The sequence below is a fragment of the Amblyomma mixtum genome, chromosome 2 (assembly GCF_055824585.1).
Source record: "Amblyomma mixtum isolate Tamu chromosome 2, ASM5582458v1, whole genome shotgun sequence".
NCBI lineage: Eukaryota > Metazoa > Arthropoda > Arachnida > Ixodida > Ixodidae > Amblyomma > Amblyomma mixtum.
This window is the reverse complement of record NC_143013.1, coordinates 102,148,678-102,174,151: the sequence shown is the minus strand read 5'-3', so window position 1 is coordinate 102,174,151 and position 25,474 is coordinate 102,148,678. Positions and strand designations below refer to the sequence as shown.

The following is a 25,474-nucleotide window of genomic DNA, read 5'->3' as shown; positions in this document are numbered from 1 at the left end:
GTGCACGAACCTCTAGAATTTCGCCGTCATCACAATTCAACCGCCTCGGCCGGGATGAACCCTTGTCCTTCCGACCACCAGCCGCGTGCCATAACCACTCAGCCACCGCGGCGGCAAATGGCTGTTTGTATAGAAGATCTCCATTAAAATAGAGATCCTCTGCAATGCGTGACAATTATGATAATAACATTGCAAATAGTATCATAGGTTATCTTTAGGCTAATTTCCACTCCGCCTTCATTTCTTCGCTTTGAAAATATTTTCTCAAGACGGCAGCTGAATATTGGAAGCAAATATGGCCAGCTGGCTTATTCTGTGCAAGTCATATCCCCAGCCCCATCGCCTTACCAATACCTGCTTCCTCTCAAGAAAGAGGTATCGGGCTGTGCATATTATAGTCAGGTTAAAAACACATTATAATATGTACTGTATATACATGATTTTAACTTAGCCTGTTTAATGCGTGCGGGCTTAAAAATAAGCCTCTAGAAAATCCAGAAGAAAACTCATTTTTGTCCTCAAGATTTTCTTTTCCGCTCTTAGGTAATTGTCGTCGCACCACCTATTGATGTTATCTGTGCCGCTTCTCAGATTTTACCAAGGCGTGGAACTATGTGCTATTTCGTGGTGTGGCTCATTAAGATTTCAAGATGTAACAATAGAACAGTTTTATGTTAAACGGACAGCGATTCACGAAAACTCGCTCAAATATAGCAGATGGCCGAACAGTGGCCCAGTCCCCGAGTGAACAGTCACATAATCGTTCGGCGCAACCTTGCAGGTTACATCTCGGCATGTTTGCTAATGAGGCATTATTGAACTGCTCTCGCTAGAATTACCAAACAGCGTCTTTTATTGCTTTCCGAGGCTTCCAACTGCATCATAAGCGTCATTCCAGCGCTTATCAAGACCATAATGGTAGTTCCTCGAGCTACGCGCCTACTACATGCCAAATTCCAACATAAACCGGCTTCACTGGAATCTCGCAATTGCACTGACGCTGAGGTTGTTCCCAGCGTAGCTACGGCATATTATCAGACTGTAGCACTTATTTGGTTTAGAGGCTAACGTTCCGTAAGATAGGCGCGCATTTCAGTTCGTTTGCTATCTTTTGGCGATTTTTCTTTCATTATATTTTCCGGAAGAACTGTGAGAATTCAGTATAGTCCTACAGTCTCGTGACTGCAACAGACGCAGTATTTCAAACACAAATGATATCGCTTCTGAACCTCTCCCCAGTTTTTTTTTCTTCACCCCATATCATATTGGCTTACGGTGTCCGCGATATTCCACATCGAAGACAAGGCAGTTCTCGTTGTCTGAGTAGTAGACGATTGCTTCCTTCGGAATTGGATCTGGAAAAAAATTCAGCATTGAGTAAAAATTTTAATGCGAATCATGCACAACATAAAGCTACTCTGTTTTTCAGGCTCACTCAATGGCGTAAATTTTCGTATAAGTATTTGTCTTAATCGCCTAAAGAATACAGGTATGAACACTGAGACCATGTGCAAAGCTGTATTGTTTGTTGAAAGAAGATTAATATTGTTCGAAGCATACTGCCACGCATCATTTTAGTGTCCGTTCGTATAGAGAGCGACAATGGAGACAGAGATAATATTTTTCTCATGGCTGTAGTAGTGTTGTTCTCCAAAGGTTTCGAAAACCTATTTGCCTTGATCCCTGACTTTTTTTTTCAACAAATTGACCTTATCTAACCGAACAAATCAGGCTTCTTGTAGAGTGAGTCCGCAAAGTTATCAATACTAACCGTAAAAGAGTTCACCATGATCACTTTACATAACGGAAAGTCCAGTACGGAACCGGTACTGGACCTCTACATTCACTTTCTGAAAAGCGTTTTGTGTCCACCACAAAACTTTGCTGTCCATGCTGGAGCATTACGTAGTGCGCAGTAGTGTAAAAAACCACTCTTTATACCTCGAAAGCAGATGACGGACACAATGTTCACAATTCTAAGATAAAAAGCAGCGCTTCAGGGGCGCCCCAGAGCAGCATTCTTGTACTTCAGTTATTTGTAATTGATATTAATAATATATGCCGCCCTTCATCTGTCCATTTATGGGTTTATTAACCTGACGAAACTGCCCTTTTTTGAAGGAAACATAGACTGAGGATTTATACCGCTTTGAAAATCATGCCTTGTCCTTGTTTAGAAAATTATGATAATGCATTTAGCTGGGCTGGAAAAGAAAGAGGTAGAGAGATTTTGTCCGCACAAAGACTATAAAAGGGAAGCCCCTTAATAAACTATTTCTGGGCTCCGACGAGCTAAGCATTTTTATTTCGGTTAAGATCCTTGGGGCCACATTTTATGAAACCCTTGCATGGAACAAGTATATCAAAAAAAATCCTCAAGAAACGCTATCTGTTGGGGCTATATTAAACCGAGAGCGGATTTCTGTTCGGTAAGCAGTGAAAATTCATATTGATGACGAAATCCATCTACATTAAATACCTTCACTTCATCCAGTGAACTATCCGAAGCCAAACAAAAGTCAAGCTGGAAGTCTGTGATAAAGGTGCTTATGGGTATCTGCTCACATTCTATGTCTTGCGCGCTCATCGATAACTTCATTAATGCTGGAATGAAGATGATGGTTCAGCACCGCCACCAACGACGACGAAGCGCTAGCGGCGCCCGTGAAAGGCTCGTGCTGGAGAACTGCCGCTTACAACGGGAAGACGCTCGCTGCTGTTAGGTTGCGGCTAAGTACCAGGCGGTGCTGAGTTAATCCTCGAATTTCTGCTTGATTTCTTGTGTTTTTTTCCTATTTTCCAGGGTGACTGAACGCGGGAACGTGGACTGATGTCCACAAACTTTCCCGGCCAGGGGAACACCCCCTCGTCAGCTTGTCTCGCCCCAGATGAGCTGCCTCTTGATTGTTTCCTCCGTGGCGGAGTTAGCAGCATACCGGTTGCTCTCGTCCCCGCGGATGAGGGCTCCATCAAGCTGAATAACCCCGAGGCTGTTCAGGCTGCGCTTAAATCTACCACCCCCCATTACATGAAGATTACTGACGTCCGGCAGTTCGGCCGTGGAGGGATCGTATGCAGATCGCCAGACCAGGCATGCGTAGCCGACCTGCTGAAGTGTTCGTCGTTTGCCAATCACCCGGTGAGCGCGTTCATACCTCCTCATCTGGCGTGTTCGAAAGGGCTAGTCCGTGGCGTAGACCCATGGCTGAACGCGTCCGAGACATTAGAAAAGCTCACTTCGGCTGGCGTGATCGCCATTCACCGATGCAGTCGTGTGGTGGATGGAACAAAGATACCGACGGAGACTGTTATTGCTACATTTGCGGGGCTGTCCTGTCCATCTGAAGTTAAGGTGTGGCCTTTGATTTTCCGTGTGGATCAATTTACATCTCGGCCCCTTCAGTGCCGTAATTGCTGGAGGTTTGGCCATAGCGCCAAGGCCTGTAAATCGAGTTTTCGCTGCTGTGGGTGCGGAGAGAGCCACGACCCTGCTGGGTGTTCTGCTCAACAAGAGAAATGCTGTTTGTGTGGCGGTGGACACTCAGCAAGCCATTCCGAATGCCCAGCGCGGGCTAAGGAAGTGCAAGTACTATAGTTGATTGACAAGCGCAGGTGCTCAAGACGTGAGGCAGTTGCAGTCATCAAAGATAGGACATCTGGCTATGCAAGTGTGGCAGCGCGGCATGCAACCGTTGTGGATTCTTCCTTGTCGCAAGCGATTGCGGCGGCGGTGGAGAAAGCAATGGCAAGTGCCATGGATCGCATAGTTGAAAATCTGTCCGCGTGCATTTCGCAGGTCATGGCAGCCCAAATGCCCACTTTATTGCAAGCTTCTATTGCCCCCCCTTTGTGGCACAATCACTTCTCCATTGGTTGCACCTCCCCAACCTTCTGTGCCCGTGACTTCCAATCCACTGAGTCAGACTCAATCACAGCCTTCGTCTATTCCTACAACCAGTTATTCACATCACAGTGAGACAGAACTCTCATCTGAAGAGTGCGTTGATATGGAGACTGAGATGCGTGCTCAAAAGCGCAGTGCGTCTCCGATAGGTGGTGCTAGTCCGTCTTGCTCTCAGTCGAAGAATAAAAAGAATCACCCTAGATCTACACCCAAAGGCAGCATTTTGGATCAGGCGGTCTCCGCTGCGGCCCTTTCGGCGACATAGGGTCGTTGAAGGTGTTGCAGTGGAACTGCCGGTCTATTCTTTCTGCTTCAACAGATTTAGTTTGTTTAATCAGTAAATTAAGTCCAGATTTAATTGCTCTTCAGGAAACGTGGCTCTCTAAAGATTCTAGGTACAATTTACAAAATTATCGTTCTTTCAGGCTTGACCGGCCCTCAAGAGGTGGTGGGTTGCTATTGTTCGTATACACAAAATTTTGCCACAGGGCAACTGTGTCATTTCAATATATGGACAGGCAGTGCGAAATTCAGGCACTTGATCTCAATATTCCTGGATATCAGCCACTCACTCTGGCTAATGTATATTTTCCAACAGGTGTGCATGACGTTCGGCCTCTTGACTCGTTTTTATCTAGTTGCAGGAAACAGGTTTTAATTGTTGGAGACTTCAACTCGCAACATGTTTCGTGGGGGTTTCGTACAGATCGCTGCGGTACGCTCTTATGGGACTGGACTTGTGTGAATAACCTGATATGTTTAAATTGGGGTCTCCCCACATTTGTCCGTGGTCAGGCTCGCTCAGCGTTAGACTTGTCATTTTCTTCCCCCGGAATAGCTGTGTCCTCTTGGGCGCCAGTTGACTGTGCCTCCAATAGTGATCACCTTCCGATCAGCTTCCAAGTTATGTGCCAGTTGACCTCTCCTAACAGCACACGGCGCACATTCATAAATTACGACTGTTTTAAAAATGCCCTCAAAGCAGACCTTCAGGAATTATCTCATTCCAACAGTGGAGATAATGCCATCCGCATTTGTTCAATTTTGGATGGAGCTCGTAAAAAATCGGAGTTCTTGGTTCAGGCACATAAGGGAACATCGCCGTGCCTTTGGTGGAACGCAGAGTGCGCTCGCGATTATAGGCGCCGAAAGGCTGCTTGGAAGAAACTTCTCCATAATCAGTGTCCCAAAAACTGGATCGATTATAAGTTCGTTGCAGCTACGTTTAAGCGCACCGTATCTCGTGCAAAGGAGTTGCACGATACTGAACGCTACGAATTCCTTTCAAAATCTGGTAATAGGCGCGCTTTATTCAATTACCTAAAATCCAGGAAACTAATCTCGTCCACCATGAACGCTGTCTCCCTAGTTCAGTCACCGGCTGAACTTGCACAGTCCCTGGAAGAGATAGGCAGAGGTCTTGAGCGCCGGTTTACGGCTCTTCTTCCTTCTCCTCAGAGATTTCTTGCCACTTTGGACGATTTCGAGGAGGTCACCCTCACTGAGCTCTCGAACACTGTATCCCGCCTTCCACCCACGGCCCCTGGCCCTGATGGTGTGACTTCTTCTACGATTAAAATTTTGTTCGAGGAATCTCCCACCGACTTACTGGCGCTTATAAATTACTCTCTTAAGGGGCCTTGGATTCCAAATGAGTGGCGTTTAGCAAAGATTATCCCGTTGCTTAAAAAGCAGGGAGATGGTTATGTGTTAGACAATATAAGGCCAATTTCTTTAACTTCGAATCTCGTTAAGTTAATTGAGAGGGTGTTGCATGGTAGAATAATGTCTGTTATTTCAGAGACTGGGTTGTTGAACCCTTGCCAGATTGGTTTCAGACCAGGATGCTCTATATGGTGCGCCCATACCGATCTGGAGAGCCGCATACAGTTAGCTCGGCGCCGAAACCAATACGCAGCGCTTGTTACTTTAGATGTATCTAAAGCCTATGACAGCGTTGAGCACAGGACGCTCTTGCAAAGACTGCAGGCAGTAGGACTTCCGAGATACTTTGTGGCTTGGGTTGCTGAATTCCTTGCTGACAGGGAATTTTACTGCTTTCAGAACGGTGTTTCATCAAGCAAATTTCGACAAGCGAGAGGAGTGCCCCAAGGAGCGGTCCTCTCCCCTGTACTTTTTAACATCTTACTCAGCAGTATTCCCTGCAGTCCTCAGGTGTCCACCTATGTGTATGCTGATGACATCACCTTTTTTGCTTCAGAGAACGACATTTCCTCTTTGTACCAGTCCTTACAGTCCTACCTGAATGTCATAGACCAATGGTTAGGAGACATTAATCTGTCCCTTAATGTGAATAAATGTGCTTTATTGGTTTTTCCGCTCTCTCGTCCAGTTAATATCTCTATTGTTTACCGGAACCATGTAATTCCTCAAGTGCAAAGTGTCAAATACCTCGGAGTAATTTATGATCCTTCTCTTTCCTGGGGGGCCCATATCGAGCAGATCACTGTTAAAGGAGTCCGAGCAGTCGGTATGCTGCGCAGGCTGAGCAGTGTTCGTTCTGGCATGAGAAGGCACTCACTTCTTATGATTTATAGAATGTACGTCCGTCCAGTCTTGGAGTTCGGCTGTGTTTTATTCTCTGGTGCACCAGCGTATAAACTTCGCCCCTTGATTCTCTTGGAGCGGGAGGCGTTGCGCCTTTGTTTGGGCCTTCCAAAATTTGTGGCGAATTCCGTTTTGTACCTGGAAGCGCGTACTCCATCATTGACTTCTAGATTTCGGCTCTTAACGGTGAAAACGTTCGTAAGAATGTGCGATTCTTCGCTCCATGCCTCCAATTTGATCTTCCTTCGTCAGCCTAGGCTATTTTTCAACGAAACCTGGTCTCGTTTCCGTACCCCTCAGATATGTTTGGTGCAATCTTTCCTGGACCCCTTAAACGTCCGTATTTCGGACATCCGTCCGGTATGCGCCAACTCATCTATTCAGATTGTCTTCGATGACATCTTTCCAAAACATGCAAAGTTAATGCCTTTTCATTTGCTCAGCGGTTTATTGCAGGATTACCTGCTGTGCTTTAAATCTCATGTGCTCATAGCAACAGACGCCTCACAGTGTGAAGAAAAGGCCGGTGTTGGCATTTTCTCCATCTCCCTTGACTGGTCATTCTCACTCCGCCTTCCCGATTACACCCCTATTTATTTGGCCGAATTTCTAGCAGTAGTCTTAGCGTTGCGCAAATTAAACAGCTCCTTGTCTTCTGTCATAATTATGACAGATTCATTATCGTTGTGTTCCTCTCTCACCGCGCCTACAACATCTCAGGCACTTCGGTTACTCAAATGCTTGGTTCCACCCCACGTGTGTTCATTACGGTTGGTCTGGGTGCCTGGGCACAGAGGAATCCATTTGAATGAGGTTCCTGATACCCTCGCGAAGGCATCTCTTCAAGGCCCAGTCGTATCTGTGCTTCCACCCAGCGCATATATTACCGCGGCCAGGTTTCGCAGGTATCTGCTCTTGAAAGAATTCGCAGCATCAGCTCTTACCTCCTCTCCCGAATTCCGGCATCTCCTTTACCCGTGGTGCAGTAAAGGATGGCGATCACGCAAGCTTGAGGTTTCCTTCACGCGTCTACGTTGTCGCGTGCCTCTTTTAAACTTCTACCTTTATAGATCTGGTCTGGCGGTCTCCCCATTGTGCCCGTTCTGCGGAGAACCCGAAACGATAGATCATTTCTTGTTGACCTGCCGCCGTTTCTCCTCTTTACGGAGCCGCCTGCTGGAGCTTCCGTTACGACAGCTTGGTCTAAGTCTGTCAGCTGGGGTTGCTCTGTCTCTTGGGGCTTCCTCCCTTGGGCACAGCAACTGGAATGTGCTCTCCGCCATGCAAAACTTCCTTACAGACACTAAACGGCTGCCATCTTAAGCTCTGCTCTTTCTCATGATCAATATTTCTCTGGAATGAAAGCTTTCTGAAACGTGGAATATTTAGCCCCGTTCTCTATTTCAGTCACCGATCTCACAGCATTTGTTTAGCCTATTTCAATTACACATCTGAGATCCTTTCATTCATTTCCTAATTGCTATTATTATCATGATTATTTTATTTTTGCCCACCATTATTTTCTTGTTTAACACTTTGTACACCTATCAGTTGCCGCCTGTGTCTTGGCCAATTCCCCGCAGTGGGTATGCGCCATTTTCTAGAGGACAACAACAACAACAACAACAACAACTGCCGCTTGTGTGCCGGGCTCCCGCCTCGCTGGTTCCTAGACGACTTGCGCCCGGGTCTTCGTTGCCGGCGCTTCAACGTGCCAATAAACCACTCTTCATTTGGTGGAGGTTGCTGCGTTCACCGTTCCCCATCACCGTGGACCTTCGCAGTCGCACCATCCCGATGTCCAAGACCAGCCAACAGCCCGCCCCCCCGCCGCGGCCCGTCATCTGCTCCGGTGCCGTCCGGCAGCGCGACCCCGCTGTTTTCAGCGGCCACAGCGACCAGGATGTAGAAGATTGGCTGGAATCATACGAACGGGTGAGCCGCCATAACAATTGGGATGACAGCGTCAAACTGACCAACGTTATATTCTACCTGAGCGACGTAGCGAACCTGTGGTTCCGAAACCACGAGGCCGACATCTCCACCTGGACCGTTTTCAAGAGCACACTTGCGGAGGTTTTCGGCCGTCCCGCCGTCCGGAAACTGCGCGCTGAGCAAAGCCTGCGTGTACGAGCTCATCACAAGGACGAGACTTTCACGAGCTACATTGAAGATGTAGTTGACCTATGCAAGCGTGTTGATCCGGCTATGTCCGAAGCTGACAAGATTAAGCACGTCCTGAAAGTCATCGACGACGACGCTTTTCAGATGTTGCTGGCGAAGAGCCCCACCACCATCGCCTCGGTTTATACACTGTGCCAAAGTTTTGACGAGTTGCACAAGCAACGTCTTTGCGCTCGTCGCCCTCCCCCGCCTGCCGACTCCATCTCCGGCCTGGGCATCAACCACCACTTGCTAGCCACAATCAAAGACTTCGTGCGGGAAGAGGTCGCCCGGCAGCTATCGCTCATATCTAACCCACACCCGTCACCGCCCGTTCTCAGTCCTGAGATCCGGAATGCCATCACGCAGGAGGTCGCCGATGCACTTCCTAGTCTTTGGCAACCGGCACCTTTGGCTCCCCAGGCCGGTCTACTCCCAATCCAGCCCACCCCAGTTGCCGCCCCGTTAAGCTACGACCCTCCAGTAAGCGTGCCGCCTGCGCCCGCACCCGTGCCTCTCACGTATGCCAAGGCTGTCAGAAGACCACCGCGGCCGCAGGCCTATGCCTATGCTCCTTCTGCGGTGCCTGCGCCTGTTGTTTCCCGACAGCGTTTCGCGCCCGCTCCCTACAATCTTTGGCGCACGGCTGACAACCGACCGATCTGCTACGCCTGCGGTTTTCCAGGCCACGTCGCTCGCCTATGTCGACGTACTCTGCCTGCGCCTCTCCACCCCCTGCCGGACTACCGCGATACAGATCGCACCTTTCGCGCACCTTTCGAACCACCGCATCAGGGGACCTCACCTGACCGCGCGCTTGGTCGCCCGCCCTACGTTTCCCACCGCTCGCCCTCCCCTCGCCGCCGCTCCTTGTCGACGCCCCGTCCCCGCTGATTCAGAAAACTAGCAGCCGCAGTTCCTGGGGCACGAACTGCGCCATCATCGCCCTGCTTAATTCCTCGCCTTTCACCGCGAATCTTCTTGACGTGTTTGTAGACGGCGTCAAGACACTTGCGCATGCGGACACTGGGGCCTCCGTTTCTGTCATTAACGAAAACTTCTGCCGTTCGCTTCGAAAAGTTACCACCCCATCTTCTGGACTCTCCCTCCGTTCAGCTAGCGCCGAGCCCGTTCATCCGTCTGCCACTTGCACAGCACGCGTAGTCATCGCCGATGTTTTATATGTTGTCGAATTTTTAGTTCTCCGTGCAAGCTCCCATGACGTCATCCTTGGCTGGGATTTTCTATCCCGCCACAGAGCCGTCATTGACTGCGCCCGTGCGCATGTCGTCTTTTCTACGCTCTGTGATGCGCCCTTCGACGAGCCTTCGATTCGCCGTGATGCTAAGTTTGTTGTCGCCGAGGACACCCACATTCCCCCCGACAGTGCTGTGCTTGTCCCTGTTTGCGCCGCCTCTGTTTCTGACCCCACCGTTCTCTTCACGCCTTCCCCCATCCTTGCTTCTCGCCGGCGCCTCTCTGTTCCCTTCGCCGTCATCGACATTCAACACGGTACTGCCGCCATTCTCGTCTCTAACACCTCCTTCTCTGCCTTCTCCCTGCTCCGTGGCGAGTGCCTTGGCCATTTTGAAACCGCTACCTTGATCACTTCCTTGGACAGCGATGTGACCTCCTCCAGTCCCGACATCGCTGCCCTCACCCTACGTGGCCCTACTCCCGATCACCCACTGCCTTCGGACATTTTCGACCGCTCTATTGACCCCGCCCTCGACACAGCTCAACACGCGCAGCTTCTTGCCTTACTCAACCAGTTTCGCTCATCGTTTGACCACCAGTCCTCTTCTTTGGGCCGTGCGACCAATGTCGAGCTCCACATCGAAACCGGTACCCATACTCCTCTCCGCCAGCGCCCCTACCGTGTGTCACTTCCCGAGCGCAGCCTCATCGCTGAGCAAGTGGACGACATGCTACACCGCGGCATTATTCAGCCATCTGCCAGTCCTTGGTCATCCCCAGTGGTGCTGGTGAAGAAGAAGGATGGCTCGATACGATTTTGCGTGGACTATCGCCGGCTCAACAAAATTACTCGCAAAGAATTACTCGCAAAATTACTCGCAACAAATTACTTGCAAACTGCTTTGCTTGGAACCGACTTACCGTTTTCCAGTCAAACACAGACAACGCCCGTCGCTGGTTCCTATTAACCTGTCACCACAGCCTCTCGAACGTTTATAAACCTTCAATGTTTCACCAATTCCACGTTTTTTCATGTCCACTCACGCAGCGACCACACATACACTGTAATGAGTGGACTCTTGAGGCAAGAAATTTAAGCAAATTATGCTTGCGCCAAAATAACACATTCGCAGTGCTTCATTATTATATTTCGTAGGTCGCCAGCCTGACCTGGACGTGCTTCAGCTGTACGAATAAGTTTACCCGCACCTGCCCTTATTCGCAGATACGAGGAAAATATAAGGAAAATATTTCCTTGCAGCTGGTGCCCCATGCTCGTCTCCCTCTTGTGTATGTGCTTTATTTCTCGGTGTTTCAAAAGTGCCTTTTTTTGCACTTTCAGTTCTTTTCTCTTTACCGATGGCAATGATTTTAGAAGAAATGGTTTATGTTTGTACACGTGGGTCAAATATAGCCTTTAATCTGCGTTTGTCATGCTGAAATTTTACGCTGTGCTCTTATGCCTGGAATAATGTATTAGAGACTTTCGTTCCAGCTTGTACCTGCCTACTCTCGAGACTTATTATTATTAATGACTGTCCTTTTGGTAGCATAGAAATTCTCCCAGCTGCGCCCGCTACAGAGCGCTTTTCAGCTGAGGACAAAAACTTGAGCTGTATACAGAAGCATCACGTCATCAGGTACTCACCTCCTCCTATAGTAATCGCATATGTTCCATGCTCATCCGCAAACTTTCCACGGAAAGGCACTTCTTCCCTAAAACAATCAAAGAAATTGAGATTTAAATTTCATAATAACCCCAAAGAAGACATTGTGCCTGCTTAATATTGAAGGACAAAGTAAAGCAAACTGTCCGGCATACTCACAAAATATATTCAAACATACCATCTTACATACCGTTTTTCGACTCTGATACCAACAACAAAACTCTTCTGCTGCTAACTCTGCATACATTTGTCTGCTTTATTTCTAGTAGCCACAACGATGATATGCAATATTGTGAATTTGTTCGTTTATTTGGGGGGAGGGAGGGACCGAAAAAGAGTCAAGAAAGCATGAGAGTAACCTCATTTCTTAAAGTTCTCCGTACCTTACGGCATTACTAATCCTGTACTCATTTGCTATATATGTGCGAAATGCTGGACGGACACCAGATCTCCAAACCTCCAAAATATGACTACGTGCGACGAATATATTTTATTTGCCTTGTTCCAGAAAGAGCAGTGACCCGAATGCACATTCCTCTTATCACAGGTGATTGTGCAGACTGCCTTTCACCAAGAGCGTACCCGAGAACACCAAGCACTTACCACGCAATTCATTCACGATACTGAGGAACAGCATGTAAAAAAAAATATTCCCCCGCTATGTAGCAAAGGCAAAGCGCTGCTGCTACTGTTACCGCTATGAGAATTTGTGGTCTTTTATCATTCTAAAACTCACACTCTTACTGTAGCTAACTGTCACTAACAATAACTACTACTGTATCGTCTAATATTCTTGCTTCATTGCGTGTGATCTCCCAGTTCAATCTTATGGTCTACTGCTGACATCAAACGAGACCAAGGTGACGTCATTCTAATTTTCAGACCACTGTTGCTGGACCACATGCCGGGTTAAGCTGCCTATGAGCCATACAATGATTCGCATTACTAAGCTCTTGTCGCTATGAGCCGTTATCGGTGACTAGTAAACAAGCGCGGTGCACAAAACGATAAGGCATGTCAAGGCCACTGACAGTGATCCTTCCTCCGGCATACTGAAGTTAAAATGGCCCAGCAGTATAAAACCGCTAGCGGTTCCGCATTGCTAAGCGCCAAACATTGTGTGAAAGCAGTTTTTTGCCGGTGCACACCACAACCACTTACCTGAAAGCGCCAGTGACGTACCCAATGACCCACAGAGCCAATTATGCCCCGTTTCTTTCATGGAAATCAACGGAGTCTAAAACCCACAGTGAGTTTTGCGCACAGATGGAAGTTGATCAAGACTACAATGTGCAATGCACATCGCGAGAGTGTTGCAGTTTAAAACACGAGGCGTATCTGCTGCAGCGATACCATAGTGCTCTCGTGCAGTGGCCACCGAAGCTGATGTGTACGCACCGCGGCGGTTTCGAAACCCAATCGCGGCAATATTTATTTTTTTTATTATTTCTTTATTTCATTTTATTTTCTCACAACAGAGAAAAAAGGAGCAGGAGCTAAAGGCTCATAGCCTGACAGAGGCTCTTGCCCCAGGTAGCACAATTCGGCATTTCAGTGCACACTTAATAAAAAGAAAAGACAGACAGGGAAACAGCTTTCAATTACAAAAAAACACATTTGAAGATATAAATATTTCAACACATAAAAGTGAACATATATATACAGGATTAGACAACACTTAGTAGAATTTAAGGGAAAAAAGAAACGCTAAATGCACATCTCGGCACTCTGCAAAACTCATGTAATTGCAAACACACACACACACAGATTACAGACACATAGCACACCGTACTCTGATAATATATATACACCTTAATTACACCGAAAATTAATGAATGCAACAATGTCTTATTGAAGAAAAGAAATGGTTTTTTTTTAACAACTACGATTTGACATATTTCTTAAACTCCGGTTTTTCGAATTTAATTTCTTCTCCTATGTAATTCAGCAAATAAGGAACTTGGAAATGTAAGATCTGTCTGCCATAATTGGTCCTAGTGAGCGGTATTCTTCTTGTGTGTTTACGTAAGGTGTATTTTGGTTCTTGGAGGTTTGCTTCAGAGAGGTACAATTTATTGTTTTTTATGTGTTGTAATAAGTTGAAAGAATATATTTGCGCAGCTGGAAGCATTTCATGTTTAATAAATAGCTTGTCTGTTGGAAGATCAGATAGTTTTCCTTGATAATTTTCAAATATTCGCAACACCTTTTTTTGGAGGATCGTTAGTTTGTTATAGTTATGAGCTGTAGTAGTACCCCACACTGTACTACTACAGCACCCTGTACTACTACAGCTCTCTGAAGGCAACTCAGAGGCTCCAGAGGACATCGCATTTTTCAGGACTGCCAGGGAATTATCCTTTCGCACTCAAAACGCTATGCTAGGCGCCATGCACACGGTTGCAAGTACGTAATTGCCACAGGGAGGGAGCTATTACGGCACTACCAAATCATCATCATATAGCTCGTCTCTTTTTTTTGTCTTACGCCATTTCAAGATTAGCCTAGCAATCACCCTCTCACGGAGCACGACACCTGAGGAAACTGCAGCGAACACGTACGCGAGAGCACTACTACTCGCTTACTCCACTACACCATAGACAGAGCTAAGCGCATTACGGGACACACACAGCTCAACGCAGCGTCCAACTCAACACTGCAGACATCAAAGCATTCTGATTTCCCATACTTTCCCTAGCACTTTCCCATAGTGCTTCAGCTTTGATAGGAGTAGCGAACCATACATTCATGCAGCTGTTCTTCGAGCTTAGCAACCCTACTTTTCATCATGTATAAGAGTGTAACTAGGACAAGAAATGAACCGCCACGGCGGCTCAGTGGTTATGGTGCTCGTCTGCTCACCCGAATGTCGCGGGTTCGATCCCGGCCGTTTCGGTCGCATTTTGAATGAGGCCGAATGCTAGAAGCACGTGTATTGCTAGATATCAGTGCACACTAAACAACCCTCGTGGTCGAAATTTTCGAAGCCGTTCTATACTGCGCCCCTCATAGCGTGAGCCGCCTTCGGTGTTAAGCCCCCTTAAACCAAACCACAAGAGAACTTGCATGCTGTTGCGGACCAGGATCTAAGAACTGGCAAGGAGACTCCATGCGTTTTATATACGAGCGTTATATACGAGTACTTCGACGCGCGTTGATCTTGCTTAGCATCACCTCAATAATAAAACAGCGTTAACCGCCCTTGCCCTCCTCAGCTTAAACGCGTACCTGACGCTGCCTGGTTTTGTTTGTTTTCCTTGGAAAGAAAGCAGAAAAGCGTCGCCCTTTCCGCGCTTTCTGGTAAACATCATGCCAACCTCTGTCAACTCAACTAAACTAGCTCTATTATCCACGCCGAGCAAATGCTTCGCAAACAGTCACCAGAGAAAGGTGTGCAGCTTAGCTTGGAACACTGCGAAGGACGATTTCGTAACTTTCCCAGGTTCTCTCTTATAAACCTATTCGATGGCGTGCCTCTAGAGTGCATGCTTTTGTGAGGGTCATGGCCACAGTAGTATTCTCGCATTGTGTGTCGCAGCAGTGAGAGGTACATCTTCAATGTGGACCGAAGGAAAACGGAAATTAGACAAAGCGGGAACTCAGAAAGCTACACTGTAAACACGAATACGCCTGCATGGGAGCAAAGATGGAGTTCGTTGTCCTCTAGCGCAATCCATGCTATAAAAAGAGTGTGCTAGAGCCCAGCTTACTTCATTTATACTCTTTTCTGGTTATTGTGTATACCCCACCTTCCGCTTTTATAACGATTTGAATCAGGCGGAAGCACATCGAGTGTTATCTGCACTTTCTAGAGGCGGCCGCCAGTACCAGCGGTACGATGCTAACTCACCGATTTAGATCGGCGCCTTGAAAAGCTCAGAAGGGTAGCGGATCGGGCTAGTGAAAAGCATACTGCATCCATCGCTTTTAGCGGTTTATTTGCCTTTGCGTCAGAAACTGCCTCAGGAAAATTTTAGTTCAGTATCCTTCTGAGCCCAATAAAGTATAACGCGTCAGGTCATATTCTGATCATTAGCAATGAAAGCAATTCGACAGGCTTGTCTGCCGAATGCGACCACTCTAAATCATATTAAATGGTCTGGTCAATGGTCAATAGTGCATAACTGTTCTGATTTTCCCCTCAATTACGCGCACAAAGTGAACCTGGCGTTTGATTAAGAATCTAGTGAAGGGTAGATTGTGGGGAAGCGAACGGATCCGAGCGTAATTCCTGGATTGATGCTTAAACCCTCGCCACAGCAGTGTGTTGCTCTGAAATTTCACTCAGAAGGAGCCAGCCTGAAGCGCAGTACTTTAGTCCAAACGCAAGCCCGTGCTCATCGAGCCTGAAAATATTTTGATGAAGTATAACATTGATGCGACATTCGCTGCTGCTTATTGCTTTATCGGTGAGTGCAAGGTGAAAGTGACAGCTTACCCAGTTGAAGGGAGGTTCCACACGTAGGTGGCTGTACCAGCTTCGGGGTCGAACTCCGTTCTCCGCGCAGACATGCACTCGAAGACCGTGTCGTTGTTCGCGTCCGATATGGAGACGAGGTTGTCTAATTTCTCCATGGCCTGCATTGAAAATGGTCGACAATGCATAAGGATCTGTCGGAGGAACAGAAACTTATTGTTCCTGTTGAGAAAAACCAGTTTTTTTCTTCCAGCCAGCACCTGTATGAACTGAAGACAATGGATGCAATTTAACGTTCAGGCTCAGTGATCAAGTGGTTAGGGGCCTTGTAAATCTTGTGAATATTTATTTCCCCTGACAACACATTTAGCATAACTGAATCACTTCAAGAAGAAAGCATCTTTCGCAATGCATGTCATCACAATGTCGTCCCAATGTAGACAAAGTATTGACCGCATTGCCGATCGAAGAAAAAGTACAAAAAACATTTTAGATTGACCTCTAAAGAGCTATAGATTCACCTCAAGCAGAGTCTAACCAAACTCCGCCTGAAAATATTGTTTTTCCAATACTCATTTGCTACATCGTTTCTATTATTTTACTGTGCTGTTACATGAGCATAAATTATTTTTTATTTAAAAAAAACACACTTTAATTCCGTGAATTTCAGTATTTTCTTTTGTGTACTTGTAAACATGCGTTATTACAGTGTACTCCAGTCTAAACCAGCAATGAATGTTCCGCCTTCTACCTTCATCCTTATCATCATCAGTCTAAATGCATCCACTCTCTGACAAAAACCTCAAAACAGCATAGGGTTTAAACAGCGTAAGTACTTTTCCTTTTTGTCTTGCATCAGGTGTCTTGCAAAGACATCTGTTTATCTTCACCTTGCGGGTAATTTGCAAATATAAGGAGAGTAGGAATAGCCTAAACATTAAAGAGCGTATATTTTTGTAAAAGATGACTGCTAGTGATAAGCGAACGCGACATGCAACACACATTCGTGGTTAAGAACACTGTGTTGTGGTGGTTGTTTAGGAAGGAGTTCGGAGGCTTAGAAACTGCACTTGCACGACGAAGAGCTCTGGCAGCCCATCGTCTTTATTGCTTTCTATACATGCCTAATTTCCTAAAAATTCATACAGAAATCCCCCCATCCCGTAAACTAAAATGGCGACTTAGGACATCTCGTGGGTTCCGTAGACCATAGCTTCTCGGGCTTTAAAAGAGCCTTTACCATAACTTTGGAACACCACTGCCGTCGCCTATGCTTCAAAGCAAAGAAACAGGTCTTAGAAGGGAACATTACCCTTTATTGGCATAAAAAGAATATTCCATTAAAGCGAGCATTCTTCCGCAGAGTAAGTATTCACTTCATCCCTCGTATCACAATCAGTCACCTACTGAAGTGTCACTCGCAAATATGTCGCCCATTCTAAATATAACTGTAACGATAAATGGCAGCTTCTCTAAACAAAACTTATATCGAGGATTTTACAGCCTTAGGTGCTAATGCGAATGTTAACAACTTCCTCAAAATGGCACAATTGCTCAGTTCGCAGTCCATGTTGCATGCCACCTAATGCTTTCTTTATTACCAGCTGTGCAGTCTCTGGTCTTTTGGGAGCTTCCATAGAAGAACATGTACACTAACAACTTTTATTGCGCTGTAATGTAGTGCCTTGAGCACGAAAACTTGCGCGGTGTTGCATACTGAGTGCGGACTGCGCAGTGTACAAAGTTCCTCACTTGATGGCCCTTAATGCAGCATCTTTTAAAGAAGGCACCATTCAATTAGATCGGGAACGTCCATGCACCGGCGATTCCCAGAAAAAACTGTGACGGGGCAGCTAATGTGGCAGCTTGTGGCTGACAGCGCACGCGTAGGCAGAAACATTATGCCACTTTCAACTCTCTACAAAATTTTCCAGCCCTCACTGCTCGTCCCCATACACAAATCTCGAACACTGCTGCTCTCAGTTTCCCATCACAATTCAAAAACCTCTTCGCTACCAACATTCGTGACAAGAAGCGGTAGGCTTGGGTAGGACAGCCAAGAAGGCAAATTTTCCTATAACGACCACGCTGTCAACATCACCACTGTAGGCTGTCGATGTACCCTAACAATATTGCGCTTCTCTCATCGTCTTCTATCGGGGCTATCTTGTTTTTCTGCCAAAGTTTCTTGTTGCTGTTTTTTTTTCTAATGCCCACTTGGATAACAGTTTGCTTCATCTTTTTCATTACAAAGCTGGATATCCAGAAGGGTGGCGGTCCGGGCTAGTTGGTGCATATGTGTCATTTTTGGAAGCTCTGCCAAAAACAAAAAAATATGATTAGTGTGAGGCAACATAGTAAGTTAAGCATCAATTTCATTATCAAGAAAAGAACATGCCCTTCTTAGTACAACTTAGTAATCTTCGATGCGTATTCTTGCAGCTCCTCTCATTCCAAGCTGAATAGATAGATCAGTTTCAAGTAGCGCCCGTGCTTGTCTGTCTCTGTTTTTGTGGACAGCGCTCATTGTAGCGCTTCCTACATAATTTCATGTCTACATAATTTCATTTTCGAGCTCAGGAAAAATTCTGCGACTTCATGGCAGCCCTAAACACAATCCGTGAAAAAGAGCGGCGGGTCTACGTGTGACAAATAAATGCGGCCATAGTTAAGTGTTTCGTTTTTAGTGTGCGGAGTTTCTTCTTCTTTTTGTGTTTAAATCTCTCTTGCAAACCTACGCACTGTACTCCTAAAGTATGAACCGAGGTCTTGATATTACACTTCACCTTATCAATGGAGCTTCAATAGGCAGCTGACAAAGCGGCTCAGTCAACTGGCTCAATTTCACCTATGCTGCGGTGACCTGGTATCCAACATACCATAACTATGAGGCTTGCTCTAAATGCAAACATTAGCTGTTCAGCATAGTTATCATTAAAGGATATTATGCTCTTTCCCCGAGACACCTGTTACCACGCTTTGGGAAAATGTGTAGGTGAACCAGCTTGACGTTTACTTCTCTGAGATATGTTACAGCGAAGGCTACACCGCAACGTTTCGCAGTAAATATGCTAGTGATTGTAATTATATATTTCGAATCACATGACTAGTAGACATGAGCGCCGCATGAAACAAAAATGCACATGGAGGTACCGGTTTAAAACTCTGTGCGCTTGTATTTTGCCAGAAGACACAGTATGCGCTCTTGTATAGCAATCGGTCATTCATGTTTGCCTACTTCATAGAACGACGTGTCTTAGTTTCCAGAATGCATTTTCCGGAGAATATTTCTACATTTAAAGCAGGACATGATAAAACCGGAAACCAATATGTTCAGGTGTTCAAGAATGTCGCCGAATCTGATGGGGAATGGTGGTGTTACGGACGGTTGTTTTGAAACCGTTTACCTATACCGGGATTCTAAAAGGTCACTTACTACTTAAATTCCCAAGGTGAACTCATTTATTCCGTCATACGTTAATTGAATTGTTTCTCTGTGTTTTTTCCCCATCACTACTGATGGAGTGGTGTGATTCCGGTCTTCTCGCCTCATTTAGGTTGGCATCAGTGACGAAAGGCTTTATAGAGTAATGGCAGTAATCAGTGACTGCAGGGGAATATTTCACCTCATTCCTGCTCAAATGAGTTTGGAAACTAATTAAAACTTCGACGTTTCGAGCGCTGCCTATCTTCCCATGGTCAAATACCGAAACTAGTAACGGAGAATAATAATTTCCAAACAATTCAAGAAAACGTCAGCTTCGCTTTTTATTACCTTGCGAACAAGCTGCTCAGAATTTACTGCTGCTTCGTTCAATCTAGATATGTGTGACAGCCACAGCACCAGTGATTATGCAGGGCCCTTCATTTTCGAAATATGATTCACCAACTCCGCGTCCTTTTCCCTTATCTACACTCTCCATAATATTTCCCTATAGTCTCTTCAAATTCATAGTTTTGGCCTGGCATTCGCTTCGTCTCGATCTTACACTCGACAAGTTCTGTTAGTTAAAAAAAATATCGATCTTTTTATTTGAAACTGCACAGTCTAAACCAACCTCCCAGCCAAGATCCCAGCCAACCTTAACTATGCTCTGGCAACAGTGACATCGACTTTTCCTGAACCGCGGCAACGACGCACCTGAACCCATAACGCCTTACTAACGGCAGGAGGCCGCGAGAGACCAAACTGGCTGCTTGCACTGGTGGGCGCAGCCATTGCAAATATAGTGTTCCGTATTGTTATATGCTGTAGCGACGGGGAGTAGGGTATGTTTAGTGTGTATAGAGAGAGAGAAAAACTTTATCATGGCAAGTGTGTTAGACCCCCCTTGGGTCCCTGGACCACCGCACGGTCCCACTCTACGTCGTAACGTTCATGCGGTGTTTGTCCATGACGTCGGCACCCCGAAGCACCGCAGCAAGCTGCGATGGCGGGTCCGGAGAGTGTATATAGAGTGTATAGAGTGTGTATAGAGTCAATTAAGTGAAGGAGGAGTTGCCAGCTACTTTCGGAGGACAGATTGCCCGACAAACTATCGCAAATCTGTCCCCAGTTGGATCGACAGAGTAGCGCGGCCAGCCGCTTTTTAAGGGTCCGATTGAGCTTTTGCACTTTCAAGCGCTCTAGGATGCTATGACAGACCTCCCATAGGTTGGCCAGGCGAGTTTCAAGGGTGGACGTGTCTGATGTTGTGGCAAGGGTTCGCGTGTGTGGGGAGACATTGTTCATGAGGGACACTAACCATTGGTCAATTTCTGTAAGGAGAACGTCAGGGAGGGCCGCCTGTGCGGAGCGGACCACACTCCAGTTGGTGAGTTTGTGTTAGGTGACGGGTCTTCCTTTGAACGTTACTGTAACAGGAAGGATGTAATGATCGCTCCTTAATGTATGACGTCATGTGCTGCACGTAATACCAACAAGGTTGCGGCTCTGTGTCAATTATGGGCTGGTGTCCGCGCTGACACTGTTGCCAATCCTCGTGGGGGTGCTAAAGTTGTCTATCAAGGACCATAGTAGCCGGTCTGATCCCGTGGTGGTGCAGTAGCCCCAGTCAGTATGCTGACTGTTGAAGTCCACTCCAATATTCAATGGATGCTTCTCTGCAAGACGATGGAGATCTCGCAGTAGCGTTTCCAATGAAGGCATCGGGTGAGGCAGTGGGTGGTATATGTTGGCAATAAAGTGGATGGTATGGAGTGTGTATTTTGCATGATTTTTGCGATCACGCAGAGCGTCTCGGAGGTGATCTGATGCTTTTGGTGTGTATTGTAGCGATTTTGGAGTGTGGACACTCTGAGTGTATTCGTTTCGTCCGAGTCAGCGTGTGTGAAGCTGGAAAGTCTGGCAGGGCTATGTGTGTCCTGGAGAAGAAAAATCTGAGACGTGGGAAGTGCGGGGAGGAGGAGTTGGAGGGGTGCGCGCTTTCCCCGAAACTGGCAGCAGTTCCATTGTAGAATTGATAAGGAATTAGGAGGTCGCCCCGCCATACTGGAGCGTTGGTGGGGTGAGGGTAGGGGGTTTGGGTGGGAAGTTCTCTGGGGTAGGTAGGCGGGAGAGTTGTGGCGGATTGAGAAAGTGTAGCGAGGAAGGGTCTGCTCTGTTGTTTGGAGGTGGGTTTGTTGCTGTGCAAGACTCATCTCCAGGGTGTGCACCATGCGCGTAAATGCCGCTTTAATTTTTGCTCGAAGCGCTGGGAGAGGTGGTCGATGAGGTGATTGAATTTTACCTCTAGACGCGAGCCTATTTCGGGGAGTTTAGCCTCGATGCTCTCCTCTCGGCATTTAAGGTCAGCCTGGCTGTCAGGTGGGTGCCCTGTTGTCCGTTTTTTCTTGGGTGGGGGTGAGGGGGAGGGAGGTTTGGGAGTCGGACTGTTCCACGTCTTCATTGGGTATTTGAGACAATGGAGTGGGTTGGGTGAGAGGGACGGTTGGCGGAAGCGGAGAAGAAATGGAAGTGGGGGTCCTCATGAGGGAGGTAAGACGACTCACCTCGCAGGGCCTGGAGCTCCCGGTCACAGGGGTCCACCTGTGTGAGCGGGGGGGTCCGCGGTTTGCTGGTATTGTTCATTCTGCTGTGTGCTACTCTGTGCGCCCAGAAAAGTTGTCGAGACTTTTGGTACTGGCGGCGACGAGACGAAGAGCAAGACTCGCTGGAGCGACGAGCGACCGACGCTGGTGCGGTTCGCGGCTCGACCCGGTGTGCGAGAGGTGCGTCCTTGCGGTGAGCCGGGCCGTGAGGGCCGTACCCTGCCTTTGCATCCTTTAGTAGCCTTCATGTGGGCGCCCCCACATAGTATACAGGCTGAGGTGCATGTCAGGGTGTCCTCTAGGGGTGGAGGATACAACATCTCGGAGAGTTGTGAGTACACTGTAGGGTAAACACATCAACGCGGTGTCCTGGTTTTCAACAGTTTGTGCAAGCCTCCAGGTGTCCTCCATATGGGACGCAGCTGTGGAGCCCGCCTCCGTATGAGATGGTTCTGGGTGGCGCGTCCCCTCGGAAGGTGCTAAGGATCAAACGGGTATGCGCCATGCGGCGATAATTCATGATGGGGACCCCAGGGTTGCCCATGATGAGGTCTTCCAGAACCTGTAGCGGGGTTTCTTCCCAGTGGGCGGAACTGATTGCTCATCTTACTGCACAATCAGGGGGGGGGGGGGGGGGGGATGTAGGCGCTAACGGCGTAGACTTGGGTTCGAATGGGAAGTTTTTTGATGGCGACCAGGCGGAGCGCGCCGGCTTGGTGCTGGGTACTCATGGTGCAGGCATTGTTTAGGGGGTGGATACGCAAGTTCGTTCTAGGGCTTCGAGGTCTATGGCCGCAGCAATCAGGGCGATGCGAAGCTGGCGCGATTGAAGGTTCGTCAAAGGAATCCCTCCGTTTGACCAAACGCGATCTTGCAATCATACGCAGGTAACATTTGCTGGCAATGCGGCCTTTGCGCCGCGAGACGCGCCGCACGCAGCTTGGACGCTTGGGGTGCTTGGTGTACAGAATCTGCAGGTCGCGAGCCGCCACTGGCATTCGCCTGGTTCTTTCTGACGGGCGGGTACGCTCAGGCTATGATTCCAGTATTCAGATCCTAGTCCTTTCGGTTCATGGTCTCTGCGATCACGTGGACTCCATTCTCTCCGTGCAAGTGAGGTCGAATGCAGCTTAGGCTTAGGGCACGGTGATTCGAGGCCTAGTGCGGCAGCTAATCGACAAATCGCGGTTTTTGGCCTGTGGGCCCACTTAGGGGGGACCAACGGCCAACAAATGTGTACAGATGCTACGCTCACCTTTACGAACGGCGCAATGAAGAGATGTGCTCTGCGTGGATCGAAATTTTACAATTTTAAAAATTTAGCACTTGCAGAAAAACTAGCCACGTTGACATACGCGAGGTAGGTGCAACAACGAAGGTGCGCTTTCATTTTGTGCCTTTCACAGAACCGAAAGGCAAGGGATGCGACACGGGCAAAACACCGCGCAACTGTGCCGCTCGTCGATTGCCGCTGTCGCTTGGCCTTGTGGCGCCGAGAAAACTTCGCCCCCGGGGAGTCAACAGCCTGAAAAACTGCGCTTGTCTCTGCCTTATCCGTAATGAGAAAAGCGAAACAAGTGGCTTCATTTCCTATCTTCAAACCGAAACAGCAATCAGCGGTGAACTTTTGCCAGATTCCTGAAATTCAGTCAGCAGCCGGCTGCCGGTGCATTTTGTGAGGAGGTCTAGCGTGTTTGCATGATTCGTGTGTGCGACTTTGGCGATTTCGGAGTGCGAATTCGCAATGTTTAGCTCGTGCAAGTTGCCGTCGAGAGTAGTTTGGGCTACATTGACGTCAAAGCGATATGGTTGCTGACATGGCAGGACGCGCGTACAGTAAGGGAGAAATGCCAATTGATATAGTTAAGTCGGCAGATACATTCTGAAGGTAGCTGGAGGCAGTCGTAGGCGTCGACTTTGCGCAGCATATAAGGCTGTTTGCACTAATGAAAACGTATTTCTTAATGAAGTGGTTTAAAATTGAATATTGGGGACATTACGCCACAGCTTCAGACGTGGAAAGTTTAGTTACACGGCGAATGTCACAATGCACGGGCTGGAACGGACGAAATAGCAGTTCTCCAAGAACCCTTAGAGCCCTTTTCATTAACCTAGGTCGTCAAGACGGCTTGAATCCATACTCTTGGTGCACAGTTGAGCACAGAATAGTAGCACGTCAAGGGGTCCGTTTAGGATGTGTATTTGCAGGTAGCTCACGCATGAGAGAATGTTGCCTTTTTTGGTGGACCTGATTACGGGCAAGCAAAACCAAGCTGTCTTCGAAATCCTCTGTCGTGTGGAAGTTCAAATTACTGGGGAGCCATTGTCGGAACCAACTTCCCCCATTGCACGCTTTGCGGAGATTTTGTGCTTCTTTAGGTTTCGCAAAATATTACTTAGCATTCGTCTAGTTCGATTCAGCATTGATAAGCACTAAATATGTATCTGTTGTTGGTGATGACACTGCACTATCATTATCTGCCAGTATCCATTTTATACTAACTTTAAGTCTGATCCACAAGGGAACATAATGGCCTCATTACTGCCCGCACCCTTTTCTGCTCTGAAGACATCATCACGGAGATTGAATATTGAATTGAATGAATGAGAAATTGACTTGAAGAAACTAGATCATAGAAAAGAACCAATCTGTTCATAGCGCAATCGATCCTCGATTAGCTGCGAGACATTTTCGGTTAAAAATTACCAGACAGAAATGTATATAACCTTTGCAATCACTGCTGTGAAGATCTCAAAAATTACCTTCAGGCTGTCGACCGGTTGATATTGAAGACTCCGGGGTCCCCCAGGCGGTGGCAACTTGCCCGTGACAATTGTGAGCATGAAGCAGACGGCCACTGCAAAGCCTACGTTAGCCATCATCGTGGAATCGCAACGGACTGTGGCGTTCGGATAGCTGCTCCAACCAGTCAACCCCGAGACCTTTTTATGTATTTTGAGTCATAAAAAGCGCATTCCTTGTCTCCTGTCCTCCTTTCAAAAGATAATTTTCTGTTGTTTCTCTCTGTGACCCGAAAATAGATTGCAACGCGTAATGAATTTCTAAGCCTTTATTATTACGATGTCCACAGATGTCGGTTATGTGTTGACTGTGACAGTCAGACCACGTACCCCTTTTCAGGATTTCATTTCAGGAACGTGTCACATGACTATTCTAAATATCAAACTAGCGTTTTACTACCGTAGGTTAGAATTCCAGCAAAAGGGAGCTAGAAGTGCTGGCTTTTGGATACATGCCTCTGTAACCGTCGAAGGTTTCTAAGGACTTCATGTTTCTCATCAACGTCCTTAGCTCATCGCACCCGCTCACCTGTTACAACGGGTCAGAGAGTTCGACCCGCTCTCAGAAATTTTCACAATGCAGTTCAGAAATAAGCGCAAGGTGTTCCCACATAATGTCTCGCTTTTTACACACTACATTTACGCCATTTCACCTCTGGCTTCGACTCACCAGTAAAATGAACATGAATATATTTACTCAGTCAGTACGTGTGACAACATAAAAAT

General features: G+C 47.2%; 1 protein-coding gene across 1 annotated transcript in view; it reads right to left on the bottom strand.

Annotated features, from left to right (window-relative positions):
- Positions 1-24,848, bottom strand: part of LOC149360333 (uncharacterized) — a 30,106-nt gene extending 5,258 nt beyond the window's left edge. Inside the window, exons 1-4 of the mRNA XM_089569250.1 lie at positions 24,710-24,848; positions 15,938-16,077; positions 11,481-11,548; positions 1,275-1,355 (exon numbers count right to left, since the gene is read on the bottom strand). Coding sequence (XP_089425376.1) covers positions 1,275-1,355; positions 11,481-11,548; positions 15,938-16,077; positions 24,710-24,829 — 409 coding nt within the window. The 5' untranslated portion in view covers positions 24,830-24,848. The remainder of the gene's footprint in view (positions 1-1,274; positions 1,356-11,480; positions 11,549-15,937; positions 16,078-24,709) is intronic.
- Between the last annotated feature and the right edge of the window lie 626 nt (positions 24,849-25,474).